The sequence below is a fragment of the Dermacentor albipictus genome, chromosome 1 (assembly GCF_038994185.2).
Source record: "Dermacentor albipictus isolate Rhodes 1998 colony chromosome 1, USDA_Dalb.pri_finalv2, whole genome shotgun sequence".
Classification (NCBI taxonomy): Eukaryota; Metazoa; Arthropoda; class Arachnida; order Ixodida; family Ixodidae; genus Dermacentor; species Dermacentor albipictus.
The window spans coordinates 322,418,394-322,433,904 of record NC_091821.1 but is presented as its reverse complement, the minus strand read 5'-3'; the positions used below and the strand labels follow the sequence as shown (position 1 = coordinate 322,433,904).

Genomic DNA, 15,511 nt, shown 5'->3' with positions numbered 1-15,511 from the left:
GACAAAACAGGGATGAAGGTAGCGAGCAACTGCAGCGTGAGAAAAGACAAGTGTGAGCCTGTCATTCTGTCGGTGCCTCTGTGCCCGACAGGCTGTTGGGTTGTTATGCGTGTTGTTATGCTGTTCCTGATGACGATGAGCACTTTCTTCCAGGTGCCATGGCTCAAGGCGACCAGAGGCATCACCCGAAGACACGAGTCTCAACGCCATTGCGCCGTTTGCAGCCGGCTCGCTTCCCACCTGGCACTGGCTCGGGCGGCTCGGTGTCAGGCTTGTCGGCTTCGGCATCGGACACCAGTGTTGTCTCACTGTATAAGCCTACTGAAGTGGATGACGAGGCCATCATGGTGTAGGTATAATCAATGTGCCATGGACTGTGCTGCAGTGCTTCACTGTTCCCGTTGAGGGGCTCCCCATCAGTGTAGTGTTGTGACAAGCATTCCTGTATCTGGTCGTGATGTCTGCAGTTTGCAGAATAAGGTCCCGCATGTTTAAGGATGCGCTGGCAGTAAGATCAGCTTTAAGGACACGGACAAATGAATAGCGATTAGGTAGTAGCTCTCGGAGCACATGTTCTTCCATTTGCTTTATTGTGATGAGCCGATTGGGGACTGGGTGGGGAACAATAGATTTTTCTTTTCCCACGGGCAATATTTAAAGACTGGGAGACAATGGGGCATCCCCTGCCTTCTTGGTGGAGCAGCAAGTGAAACTTGTTTCACCTCTATTGCTCTGCAACTTACAATGAGCTGTCTGTGCAGGAACTAAAAAAACAAAAACAAAAGTGATTTGCATATGGGAATGGACAAACAAGCTAGTGTGCACGTGTGCCACATTTTTGCATCTCTTGTGACATGTGGATCACAGAAGTGGCTGTTGGCTTTCTGCCCATCGTGGCAGCAGTGTTCTGCAAGCACAAATTGGTGCGGTGGGGCTGACGTGTGTGTAGCATCAAGGCCTTGTTGGCCTGATATTTCAGCCGATACGAACAAGTGCTTGTTTTACTACTCTTCACCACGTGAGAGGCAGTATGCTAAGAGTGGTTAGCAGAGATGAAAGCTTGAGAGGCTGTGTGCAACTTAATTTTTTAAGGAGATCTATATGGCAGTGGTTTGCTGTAACTGCTTATTTTGTCAAAGTGAACACCTTGTATGCCCTGAAGATCGTCTTCATCTGTAAATTGTCCCTGCTAGCATGTTCCATCAGATGTGCATTTGTTCAGGCTTATATAGCCCAAGAGAACACTTCCATTTTAATATTTCCCCTCCTGTCTCTTTCTGGACACTGTGATTATGTCCTTCTTACCGTCTATCAGATTTAGTTGTTTGTGCAGCGCTGTTTTCATTTGCCTTTGATGTTGTCAACTTTGATGTTGTGAATGGTGGATTGAACACGTTGTATTTTTGAGCCCTTCTTTTCCGAGGGGCAGGTTTCCTCATTTTGCTCTGCCACTTGTTTGTCTCAGTTCTCATGCTGCAAGCAGCTGCTTTTACCACATTGTTTATTGCTGCTAAAAAAGAAAGTGTGCATCTGTCTTGCATAAGTGGCACACTGTGGAGAAATCTCAAAGTCTTCTGTGGCAAAGGTGTCCCGTCCCGTCATCATTCTTATATTACGCTTGGCATTAACTTTCGTGGAATAACAATTTCCTGTTGAGTTTTTAGAGGATGTTTTTGATCTTTATTATGGTGGCCAAATGTAACTTCGTCCTAAAGGGAGGCATTTGATCTTAAAGAATATTCTTAATGATGTCAACCTGCCTAACTAGTGTAGTGGGTAGGTAGGTAGGTGCCGGAGAGAGTAGCTTCGTGTGTACTAGTTTGGGCAACTTGTACTGTGGCTGCTCAACATGAATGTCTTCCCCTGAAAACTGCACTTATGGAGGCATGGTCCACTGTCCACTCTGGCTGGCAGAATGCCAGCCTCTCTGTCTCTCCACCCCTCCCCCCTCCCCCTTATTTGTGTGTGTCTCAAGCTTGTGATACGCTCGACACTTTTTTTCCTCTAGTGTCACGAGGTATTATGTTCTGTAACTGCCACCGATATCTTCTGTTGTACTACTGCGCTGAACACACGCACGGAACAAAACCGGCTTTATATGCAATGTTTCATCTAGTCAGTGACATCCGCGTGAAACACTCCGTGGCAAACCAGTTTCAGTATAACGCTTAAACTGCCGGGAATTGGTGTTTTGTATTTGGTCAGTGACATTTTTTTTTGCCCACATATACACTGTGTTTTGTAAAGGTCCATGTATTGTTACCATCTGCAATTTTGCAAGCTTCTCAACGTCATATGTGCTTCCCCCCTCCCTCTACTGGTGGACGGGCTTTTATTTTTATGACTCGGTGGACTGTGGCGAATGCTGTAGCAATTCATTTTCTTCACTGCCCCGTGGTTATATTGCATTTTAGCATTTGAGTTTCTAAATGTGACTGTGTCAGAAATCTATTTTAAGGAGCCTTAAGGGGCCTTAATCTGCTCTGCACACTTAACTCATTTACCGCGCAATTCTTTTATTATCTTATCGATTCTTATCTAAAAAAGTTGAGCCATCTACATTGTGAAGCCCTTCTACTATAATGCCGTCTGCTACACTCCATTCCAAAACGCTCGTCCAGATGTGGTCCATCTGCCATGACCACTTTATGTTTTTGTTGTTCTTCTGACCACTACTTCGCACACATTTTACGATTGTGGATCACAATGTGTTTAGACCTTGTGAAAGATGCCAAATGTGACATGAATGCCAGCGTTGGAACTGCAACAAAGTTTTCAAGTTACAAATGCACATATTAAATAAAGCAGGGTGGCACACACATATTTCCAGACATCTTTCTTTATTTTTTTTTTGTTCTATGCCTTTGAAGAGGTATTCATACGACCACTCTTTATAAATTAAATTTTTTTGTTATTTAACTATATTGATGTACTCGCAAGTGTCAAATGAATGTAAGCACAGCTGGTGCATACCAAAGTTGGTGCTTGCTATTTACTGAACTGGACTGTGGTCTCTCTTATTTGATGAGTATGGCGCTGATGGAATCTGGGAACTGCCCAGTGTGCCACAGCACAAATGTACCAGAAGCGTCAAAAAAAAAAGAAGAAAGAAGAAATGACTACTCTATTTATGCCAGTGTTGTCTGTTTAATGTTGGGTGTGCGAGTGCTGTGGCTTGTACAGATTGAAGTGCCTTGATCTTATTGTGTTGCCTCACCCGGTTTTTTTTTTCCCACTTTTTATTCATTCAGAGAAGGAATGGCATTGCTGCCCTTCTCTTTATATTTTTTTTTTCTTGTGTGTGTGCATGTGTGTGGCACTGCGACTTTGTGCAATTGGCATAATGTGCAGCAAGGCTTTTTGAGGCCAAGTGGGTGCAAGGCAGGCAGTTGCATTACACGTTGTTGGAGTTGTTCTGCTGGCTTACTCATGGTGTTGTACATTAAACTGTGACTTTGTAAATTTATCATGCTCAAGATTTTTGTACAAGAAATGTTTCCTGTGAGTGTTTTTATTCTTATTTCTGGAAATTAAACATGAAAAAAAAAAGCTTTTGCATCTTATTTATGCGCTTGAGGAGAGCAGTGTACACAAGAACAGACAGTTTTAGTTTAGCGTTCGTAACTTACAGTGTACGCTATGCGCTATAGTGTAGCGATCGCTAAACAGCGCACGTTTTTTACAGTTGTAGTTGGCCTGCGAGATCTTCGGATCTCAGAGGCCTTATACTGTCGTTGTGGCTATCTCCCGACTGTAGCGATAGGTGGTTCTGATATCTTGAATGTTTCTCTCATTAGGCTTTGACTCGTTCGAAACGAGAAGCAATCTCGAAAACACCACAATGTTACCCATAATACTCTGTCGTCGAAGCGGCCTGAGACTAAGCGACAGCTGTTTACACAGTCATTTGCTACGAACGAAGTGCATTTTACAAAAGCAATGCCAAATTCAATTCGAAGCGAGCAGTCGGGATCGCCACCATGTTTCACGCAAGCTCCGCAAACCACGCAACGACGCTAATGCTAAATCTGAGAAATAGCATGCGTACTTTATATGCTATGGGTCGTTCTGCGCATGTGCATTGACGACCCGTTATTTTATAGCATACACAATAGTATAGCGTACGCAAAACTAAAGCTACGTATTAGAAACTAATTCGCACTTTTTTTTTTAGCGTGGGTTGCCACGTGGCGTAACATCATAATGGAACTAAATATAGCAGGCCTGTTTCATAAAGATACTGCTATCAGTGACTTATAAAATGTGTTGTCCATAATCCAGCTTTCATAGTCTTCAACTTGATCACTGTTTAATTTTACACCTTTAAGAACACTTTTGCAAAGTGCCTTTGTCCCAGGGCACATCCAAAGCAGATGGTGGGCATCTGCTGCATATACAGGAGTAGAGCATTTTGGACACTGGACAGTGCCCATGTATTGTTGACCTTGTGTGTGATTGTCGTGTGATCAGTCGTTCCTGATACTCAAGTCTCACTGGCATGGCTGGATGCTTCAGCATGAAGCCTCACATGATATGTTGCAATCAGTTAAAGACCAGTGTCAGATTGTGTAGACATGTCACGCATGTGTGTCATTCTGTGCATGTGCACCTAAATCTAGCTTGTGGTACCTTGGTGGTCAGGTAATCGAAATAAGTTGTGCTCTTGTGTACAATTTATTGGGTAAAATGCTATGACAGAACAGAAGATTTAATGCAGTTGCATCAGGCGTGTATTGGATATTACTATTGCATAGCCTTTATTGTGGCCTCTCCATTGATATTAACTCATTGCGAATTACAGGCTTCAAGCGGCAGCACATCTAGGTGGCTGTTCTGGCTTGTGAACGTAAGGATATGCAATATCCATAGTGCCCATTAATATAAGTGTAATACTTTAAGAAAAGTTTGCAATGCACCCTTTCGGCGTGCCCTAGGGTGCACAGCACTTGCTGTTGCCTTATTTGCAAGATGGATGATGAATATTGTTGCGGACGAGACGAGCCGAAGTGACATTTCTTTTTTCTTTTTGAAGGTAAGTAGCACTGAAGCGATGCTACAGGTGTAGAGTTGTGCCTGTGCCAGACGAATATCAGGCCAGTTGAATGTTGTCGCTCGACGTTTCATGCCACATATCTTTGGAACCATGAACGTAACCTTTGTAATCATGACTGTTAGCTTACCGCTATCCTTGAAAATAGAATTGTACTGTCATTGCATTCTACTGGTACTAACGTATATGGGGGGGGGGGGGGGAGAGGGAGTTAACTTGGAGGTTAACAAAGAAGCTTGAGAAGTTTAGGACTGCACAACTAGCGATGGAAATAACAATGTTAGGTGCAACGTTAAGAGACAGGAAGACGGTGATATGGTTTAGAGAGCAAACAGGTGTGGAGTTGGGCAGGCCATGTAATGCATAGGGCAGATAGAGTTGTCTTTGTGGAGTTACATAATACTCTCAGTTTCACCCCAAAGGCTAGGTGTTGATGGCCATATAAATATGTGTTAAACAACTACACGAAGTAAGGTTCATAGTTTCATCAGTATTACTAACAAGCACAGCGTCGCGCGAGTGAGCGAACAGTTACAACGTTGGCATGATGAAGGATGCTGGCTTCAGGGAGCGATCGCTTCGAACTGCCTCTCGTTTCGCCATCCTTGTCGGCGCACGCTTGCTATCACAATAAAATAGAGTTGGGCCGGCCATGTAATGGGTAGGGCAGTTAACCGGTGGTCTATTATAGAGTTATAGAATGGGTACCAAGGGAAGGGAAGTGCAATCGAGGACAGCAGAGAACAAGGTGCTGTAAATGAACAGAAATTTGTAGAAGCATCTTGGAATCGGCTAGCGCAATACAGGAGTAATTGGAGATCACTGGGGGAAGTCTTCGTCCGGCCGTAAACGTAAAAGCGCTCTTGATATGATGGTGATCCCTAGCACACAAATTTCGGGTATGCACGTGCCCCTCGCTTTTAGCATTTCATTCGACAAATGTGCAACGTATTGCGTGTACAGAACTCGCAGAGCACAAGAGAGCGCACGGGTCGGCAGCAGCAGTGCCGTTTTAAAAGGCGCGTTGCCATGTAGCAGACAGCTCGCGGGAGTTTTGAACTGCTGCATATCAGACAAGTTACCAGCAGTGTTGCGTGCGGCCAGATTGGAAATATTAACACAAACTTAAAAAGGTTCGTTATATCCATCTGCAGAAAAAGTTTCCTTCTTTACAACGAGATTTGAAATGCACTCGTTTCTTCTGGAACTTCGAGGGAAATTATGATTGCTTCGTTATATGAATTAGTTCGTTACCATCCATTTCGTTATAACAAAACTTTAGCTGGTTTGCACACGTAAACCAACACAGTGCGGTTCCGTCTGCTGCCTCATCTGTGTGTGCTTATCGATGGCGCATAGCTGCGCGTTTACGAGCAAGCGTGCATTCGCGTTCCAATTCCACTCTCTCTGTAACGACGTGGCTCAAGCACTTTGCATTTCTGGTCGAAATGTTATTTCAAACGTTTATTAAGCAAAAAAGAAACCAAAGGCATTCACGCGCTTCTCGGTGCTCATCGCCACCGCGAAGTTGCTCCACTTCGCGTTTACGACTCATCAAAAGAGATGATGCTTTCCTGGCTAATGTCTTGGGATGTGCTATATACTCCAGGTGTTGGGTGAAGGATATGGTGCACTGTGATAAGAGAAATGCACAAACGGCACATATACACCTATATATGGACACACGCACACACTGATAATAAAGTCTGCTTAAGGCCCGTATCACACGAGTCAGCAAGCGCTATTGCGTTCTAAACCTCTCTTCATTGCGTATAAAAGATGTTCAGGCTCTTTCGATGCTCTTTTCGAGCCTCTAGTTGTTCCTAATTTTGTTTGTGTTTGGGCTTGCGTCTGCGCTTACATCAGAACCACCGTGAAATATTCAACTCTAGTGCGCTTACAGCATTAAAGCATTCATCTTAAAAGCATTCAACTCTTTAATGCGCTTACATCACCTGCCGCCTCGGGCCGCCACGGTTTGCACAATACATCTCCGGGACCAGCCACTCGTGCAACGCAGCAGCCAGCAACCGTAAGGTCGGGGGGTCAAAGGAAGCTTTCACTTTGAAATTGTTGGAATTCATTGCACGATAGTTGTCTAAGTCAAGCGATGTCTGCGTTAGTTACTTGGTGTAAAGCTGCTGATATGTACTATTACGTAAATTCGCAGTGGACCACAGATATCATAGGAACATCCGTGGGACATCCAAGATGGACATTACGACGTCCAATGGCTATCCCTACTAATACAGATGACATACTACGGATATCTACTGGACTTTCCCCTCCAAGAAAAGAAAAAAAAGGTACCTGACTGAACTTTCTGCAGACGTCGCTCGCGCACATTCCTATGTTCATCGGCTGTTAATATCTTCACTTTGTTTCTTTGAAACATCCATGGGACGAACGCTACGCATTACATCTATATCTACATTACATCTATATAGATGCAATGCATAACAATATATTGTGGGGTTCTCCTCCGTGCTCTTGGGACAAAGGAACGACAACACAGTAGTGCAAACAATCACAAGGGCATTTATTGCGCCTTTCGTAGATCAATGCTTGCTAGCCGAGTTGCTATCCACAAAACATTCCGATTGGCGCGCGACAAATCTAGAAGTCCGACTCGCCGCTACCGGATAGCGAGCGAATATGTTCGCCCCATGCTGGATCCCAACGCCTGGTCGTTCGCGTGTACGGTCACGCGAATGGTGGCGCCTTCGAAGGCGGCCACGCGAGACGGTCTCGCAGAAGCATGGATCGGCGCACGCGCGGCACGGCACGTCCGCACTGCTTGCTGTGCCGCCGCCAAAGAAGGCGAGCGTTCCTTTCACGCGCCCAAGTAGCCCCGCCTGTAGGCGGTGTCAGCAGCGCAACACTCGCGCCATCTCTCGTACGGCGCTTCAACCACTCCGACCGCCGCGGGCGCCAGGCCACGCGGCGAAGCCGCCCTGCAAGAGACGAGCTATGCTGGAAAACTAGATCTCGGGGGACGCGTGAGAGTCGCGCATCCCCGCAATATGCAATGCATAACGTAGTGTCTGCCACATGCAAAGATCAGATACATTGTGTGCGAACGAAGGTGCACGCGCATAAGTGCACTGGGCAGTTCCACCAGGTGCAGCAATAAGATATTTGACGTTTATGGGATATTCATGGGACATTCTTTGGCTGATATATGGCCTATGATGGTTTTAGACGATGGCTTTTTTTAATCTGTTCTTTACTGTGTATGTTGCTGTGAACGGACATTCGCATCGGCATACGACTATGTCACCATAACGCAGCGGGCATTCGGACATTCGTAGCGCACGCGGTATACACTTATACGCTCAACGCTACGCATTAAATCTATATCTACATTACATCTATATAGATGCAATGCATAACAATATATGCAATGCATAACGTACAGTGTCTGCCGCATGTAAAGATCAGATACATTGCGTGCGAACGAAGGTGCACGCACATATATAAGTGCACTGGGCAGTTCCATTATTCAAGATCTTCCGCCTGGCATAGGTCAGATATAGTTAGCTAATTAAAGTTTTCAAGGTCAGTGTATGCTACCGGAAAATACACGGTGTGTGATGTACTTATGAACTGGGGACATTATAGCTCTGTGTTTTAATTTGAACATATCAGACAACCTGTTTCTTTTTCTAGAAAACGAAAAATCCGAACCTGTGGGAGGCCGACTATTCATTTGTGTGGGCCGAAAAAGGTCCGGGTGCGATGCCTTGGACGTTCCTAGTAGCATATAACAAAATTTTACGTATAATTAGAGAGCGCCGTCTGGTAAGCAGACATCCGCCTGACGGGCTGTCTCCTGGTACGCGTTTGCAGAAAATATTTGACATTCTAATTCCACATTCCAGTCATGTATGCGATGACGCGTTTTTCGGACGTTGCCGACTAGGACGTCGCCGCGAGATCTACCGGACGTATTTGGATGTGGGACCTGTCGATCTTTTTAGGACGTCCATGGGGACTTTTCGTGTCGTCTGGGGACTTGCACGCTGTATATGGAACTGTCGCAGAGCCGTTTTGAAGGGACAAGTGACACTACGTACATTATCATATAGCAACATTGAAATGTTTCATTAAGACTGAAAATAATGTACCTCGATCCGCAATGTCCGCTGTCGGAGATCCTAGTAATGACGTTCGTAGGATTTCCATGGAATAAAATTTATCAGCTGTTCTCAACGATCCAAAATGTGGCGTCCCTTGTTTGTCCACAGAACTTTTCATGTTGGACTTGGATTTTCGGCTCTTATCAGGACATCCATCGAACATCTGTTGACGTCCCGTGCCAGGCTTACGACAAGGGTATGACAATGGGATTGCGACGGTGAAACGACCACGACTGCATGATGACGACGACATATATAACAACGAAGGCATGACAGCAATGGAATTAGGACGGTTAGTTGACGACTAGTGCGGAATGACAACGCAGAAACAAAGACGATGGCGTGAAGGCGACGAAATTACGATGATGAATGACGACAACGGTATGATGACGACGGCGTGCTTGTGTTGGAGATCACGTCTGGACTTATGTACATCACCCACCGCCACGGGCCTACTAAGTTTGAACTGTCCCGGGATCCCCGGGACAGGCCCATCGTGCAAGACAACAGCCGGCATGCCAGCATACACAAAGTGGGTGGGGTGTGGGAAATAATTAAAAGGAGGCACTAAGGATACGTGGGTGAGGCAAGGTTGCTTCGACAGTGGACTACGGAGCTAATTTCATGTTTGGAATTGGAGGTTAATTTTGTTATTTAAGGGAAAATGAGACATCCACCCAATCGTAGCAATTGCTACGGAAACCCATACGGGTTCCTCGCAAGAAAGAAAAAAAAATGTTGCTTACTTCGGTGTTTTGTGCCACAATATCTCGTAATTTGAAGTATTGCATTTTAAGTAACCTTTCAGCGTCAAGTACCGTATTTACTCGATTCTAAGCACCCCCTTTTTTTCACGATCGCGATGCCCAAAATGAGGGGGGGTGCTTAGATTCGAAAAATCTAGAATGACCCCCCCCCCCCCCCCCTTCTGGCGCTGCAACATCACGACGAGATAGGTGCGAGAAATAACATTTTATTTTGCAAACATTCAAAAGAAAAATCGGTGCAGACAGTGAACCCACCGCTTGTGCAAGATGCTCAGTCACCATCACTGCCACTCGAGTTCGTCGCACCGCTTGAATCGCTGCTCTCGGTATCCCACAGCAGGTCGTCTTCCGTTCAGTCGAAGTTGTTTGTGATCGAACACTTCTTAAATGATTTGACCACAACGTCCACTTGGACCCTCTTCCACGCGTCCGAAACCCACTTTTCGATGGTTGATGGGGACGCTTTCTGCAGCTTTCCCGTCGGCGTCTTCTTCCGGTCAGGGTTTCGCAGCCACTCTTCGTACTCCTGTCGGAGATTGGCTTTGAAGGGCTTGTTGATTGAAACGTCGAGGGGTTGCAACACTGAGGTCATGCGACCCGGAATCACAACCACGTCGCTATTGATGTTCCGAAGCTTTGTCTTTACCTCCGGGGTCAGATGGCCGCGAAACGCGTCCAACAGAAGCATCAATCGCGTGCCTGCAGGTCCGCCGAGCAATGATTCCAGAGTGAGCAAGCGCGTTTGGCGACCTTGGCTACGCGCTCTTCCTAACAAAAAAAGAAGGGGGGGGGGGGGGCTTAGATTTGCATGCAAACTTTTTTCCTAACCTTTTCGCGAAAATAGAGGGGGGGGGGTGCTTAGAATCGGGGGGTGCTTATAATCGGGGGGTGATTATAATCGCGAAAATACGGTATATGCATTGATATCAGCTGATATTTTCCAAAGCTGCATTATACCTGTGGGTCTTTTGACCGCGCTACTGAGGCTACGGACGTGAAACAATGTACGCCGCGAAGGGTTTGCGGGGAACATATGTAGCGTTATATACGCCATACATGGTGACGCCATCGTTTAGTGTCAGCTGTCGCAAGCGTTATTCGGTGATATATCATATACGCAATCAGTGGCGTAGCCAGGGAATGGCACACCGGCACTCACCCCCCCCCCCCCCCCCCCCCCCCCCCCCCCCCCTCCCACCCGCCCCGTTCCCTCTTCCGCCACCCGAATATATCTTTGCCTACGCCACTGTACGCAATGACCGATGCAAGTCTCACAAACCATCCCTGTTTCAAGGAAGCCAGGGTGTCTACCAACCGGGAAAACCGGGAAAACCGGGAATTCTCAGGGAATTTGAGCAGTCTGGAAAAAACTCAGGGAAAACTCAGGGAATTTGTGCTTCCATCAGGGAAAATTAGCTGTAACTTTATTGAAAGGGAAGGAAAGTCGTGTTAATGCTGGCTCCAGTAACAGAGGAATCGCAACGAATCATTATTGACGCCGTGTCATCGGCACGATGTATTGCCAGAGTAGTTAACTACCGATTTTCTAGACGCCCGATTTTTCGGACATGCCCGATAATTTGCACGGTTTTGCGGCACCACCACGTACTCCATATAGTCAATGTATATTGCCCCGACTGCAGGTCTGAAATGGCATTAATCAAAGCCGCCACCGCCGCTATTTTGATTATCTCGCCGCCTCGAACCGGCACTCTCGCAGGCAAATCCGCAAATCCGTAACCACCACCGCGGCAACGTCAGGCCTAGCTGCTTCTACGTTCGCTATTAAGCTTCTTGCCGTGCGGTGCTGTGTTTTTCATTGAAAGAATTCGCCGCTATCACCAATGGCACCGACTCCGCCTTTGTAATCCTAGCGATTGGCTTCGAAGCTCGCAGAGCACAGCGCGTTGCCTAATGCCAGTCTGCGAAAGTTAGCTTCGCCTCGTATACTACTGTTAGGCGGTGAAGCATAACAAGCGTGGGAAGGGGGCAATTGTCGCGGGACACAGTATACATTACTTAATTACACATGCGTGCACGTCGTCTTCTGTCACAGTACAAGCCCTGATATGCCTAAAAAGCGTACTGGCAGGCCTTCAGAGCTTTTGAGACGTGCCTGTGGTAATTTTAGCCCTTAAAGGCAGTTAAAGACATGCATTAATTTTTTTCAGACTGCCCGTTTTTTTTTCAATTTTTTTTCGGCCCCTCGGAAGTCCAAGAAATCAAATGTTGACTGTACAACTGACCAAGAGGATGCTTCAGATGATCCATGTGGTGAAAGCGTGGTAGAAGGAGGATGAGAACAGAAAGGACCGACGCACTGAGGAATTAACGGGAAAGGAAGGGTGCCGCCACCTTTTTGAAGGAGCTTGAGCTAAAAAAACTAAGTAATGGCTGATGCTGAGACACAGGTGTCCCTCATCCAAACCAAAATAAATTGTTTACGCAGTGAAACCCAACACTGAGATGTTGTGTACGGGCTGAGAGTATGTCAGGACAGTTGAGGTTGACTTCCCAGCTGCTGAGAGAGAACCTTAGTTGTGACAAAGTTCAGGACCTGATACAGATGAGCTTGGTATCAGTTGATAGAAATAGCTGATATTAAAAAAATATTTACTTATGTATGCATCTCCTTTTCATTCGTATTTGAAAATGTTCGACTCAATTTGGAATGGGCTTTACCATTTCTTTCGCTGTGCATTTTACTAACACTTTCCTTCTGTTTTCTTTTTAAATAAAATGTATATTACTCCTTACTATTCAAACTGGATTAAGTCATTTTTTTGTTTCAGCATGCTTACTAGAGAGTGACAGCATCGGGCAACTTGGTGTCAGCCTGTCCTTGACATAAAACAAAGATCTGACTCATTCAGGGAATTTCGCAAAGGTGCTCAGGGAAAACCTGGAAAACTCAGGGAATTTGGAAATGTCAACTTGGTAGACACCCTGGAAGCACCGTGTGAAAGGCCTATTTGACACGTTTCTATGTTGCACTGACAACACAGCCAGACGATCGTGCGAGGGACGTAGAGTGTACTCGAAGGCTTTAGAGGGACGTCCACAGGACGTACTCGGCACATCCCAGTAATATCTATTCTTGTAATTAGTGTCACGAAATATCTCCTGGATATCATTTCAGTCACTATATATGGCTGCTATATATATATATGGTATAAGGATGCAGGCACGTACCCAGGATTTTTTTCGGGGGGGGGGGGGCCCAACACCTTCATCATCATCATCATCATCATCGTCGTCGTCGTCGTCGTCTTCGTCGTCATCGTCATCTTCATCTTCATCATCATCATCATCAGCCTGTTTTATGTCCACTGCAGCACGGCCTACGATTAATTAATTGGCCTACGATCTCCAATTACCCCTGTCCTGCGCCAACCGATTCCAACGAGCGCCTGCGAATTTCCTAATTTCATCGCTCCACCTAGTGCTTTGTCTTCCTCGATGCGTCTTCCTTATCTTGGTGCCCATTATGTAACCCTAATGGTCCAACGGTTATCTAACCGGCGCATTACATGACCTGCCCAGCTACATTTTTTCCTCTTGATGTCAATTAGAATATCGTCTATACCCGTTCGCTCTCTGATCCAAACCGCTCTTTTCTCTCTCTTAACGTTATGCCTAGCAATCTTCGTTCGATCGCTCTTTGCGCGGACCTTACCTTGCTCTCAAATGTCTGCCCCATATGTCAACACTGGCAAAATGCACTGATTGCATGCACACCTTACTTTTCAATAATAATGGTCACCTTCCAGTCAGGAGCTGGCAATGTCTGCCGTATGTGATCCAACTTATTTTATTCTTTTGTGAATTTCTCCTCATGATCAGCATTCCCTGTGATTCATTGACCTATGTAAACGTACTCCTTCACAGTCTCTAGTGGCCGACTGGCGATCCTGATCTCTTGTTCCTTTGCCCGTCTATTTATCATTATCTTCATCTTCTGCATAATAATATTCAACACCACTCTTACACTTTCACTGTTAAGGTCTCCAATCATTTGTTGTAACTCGTCTGCATTGTTCTTGAATAGAACAATGTCATCGGCAAAGCGAAGGTTGCTGAGATATTTGCCGTCGATCTTTACTCCTAAGCCTTCCCAGTTTAATAGCTTGAATTCTTCTAAGCACGCAGTCAACAGCTTTGGAGAAATTGTGTCTCCCTATATGGCCCCTTTCTCTATAGGTATCTCCCTGCTTTTCTTGTGTAGAATTAAGGTAGCTGTAGAACCTCTGTAGATATTCTTACGCGAAGGACGAGTCAGTAAGACGAGAAACTATTTACATATTATATTTACAACAACGGTAGCAGCGAAGACCGGTCAGATTCACAGCGCGAGCCCAGTTCGTTCTTCCTCCTCTTTTCTGGAGTGATGGCGCCCACGCACCTCGTTCAAACAAACAAATACCACACGCATGTAGCAATATTTTCCAAGCTTTTTACGTAAGCGTTCTGTACTCCTTGAATACGTAGTGCCTCTATGACTGCTGGTATCTCTACTGAATCAAATCCATTTTCGTAATCTATATAAGCTACATAGAGAGGCTTATTGTACTCTGCAGATTTCACGACAACCTGATTGATGACATGGATGTGATTCATTGTAAAGTATCTCTTCCTGAAGCCAGCCTGTTCCCTTGGTTGACAAAATCGAGTGTTGCCCTTATCTATTGGAGATTATTTGGTAAATATTTTATATAATACTGGGAGCAAGCTAATGGTCCTATAATTTTTCAATCTTTAACGTTTCCTTTTTTTGCGGATTAGTATAATGTCTGCATTCTTCTAGTTTTCTGGGACCCTTGCCGTCGATAGACACTTCGTATAAAGAGCCGCCAGTTTTCCAAGCATAATGTCGCCTCCATCTTTGATTAAATAGACTGTTATTCCACCTTCTCCTCCCGCTCTTCATCGTTTCATGTCTTGCAGGGCCCTTCTGACCTCATCGCTAGTTATAGGAGAGTTTCTGTATCCTTTTCATTACTGTTTCTAAGTGAGGTATCATGACTCCTGTGGGTACTATATACAGGTCAGCTTAGAATTTTTCCGCTGATTTTACTATATCTTCGAGATTGCTGATGATCATATCCTTCTTATCTTTTAGTGCATACATCATGGTTTGTCCTATGCCAGGTTTCTTTTTTACTGATTTCAGGCTGCGTTCATTTTTTACGCCTTCTTCAGTCTTTCTCATGTTATACTTTCGAATATCAGTTATTTTCGCCTTGTTGATCAGTTTTGACAGCTCCGCGAATTGCGTAACGCTGTGCGGCCGCCAGTCCCATACAACTGCGTAGAGCGCAGGACTCTGCGATTCTAGACGTACTGCGCTCACTGCGAAAGGTTAGAAAAACACCCACGTAAGCACATCAGAGAAGTGGCTACGTGAGGCGGTTCGACGGATAACTGTAGAAGCGTCATCCAAAACAAGTAATTGTTCTCCACTTCCAGCGGCGTTTTCTCTACTTCCTTTCTAAATAAAAAGATGTTGATCCATAAATATTCTCATAACAACGGTTAACTTTTTATTATTCGCTTTT

The 15,511-nt window shown here is 45.3% G+C and overlaps 1 protein-coding gene and 1 long non-coding RNA gene across 3 annotated transcripts in view; one reads left to right on the top strand and one right to left on the bottom strand.

The window, feature by feature from the left end:
* LOC135919417 (unconventional myosin-IXb-like) overlaps positions 1-3,466 on the top strand; it is an 80,969-nt gene extending 77,503 nt beyond the window's left edge. For both annotated transcript variants that reach the window (XM_065453240.1, XM_065453239.1), the window contains exon 43: positions 154-3,466. In XM_065453240.1, coding sequence (XP_065309312.1) covers positions 154-353 — 200 coding nt within the window. In that variant the 3' untranslated portion in view covers positions 354-3,466. The remainder of the gene's footprint in view (positions 1-153) is intronic.
* LOC135919418 (uncharacterized) overlaps positions 1-15,511 on the bottom strand; it is a 29,893-nt gene that overhangs the window by 13,003 nt on the left and 1,379 nt on the right. The window lies entirely within an intron of this gene.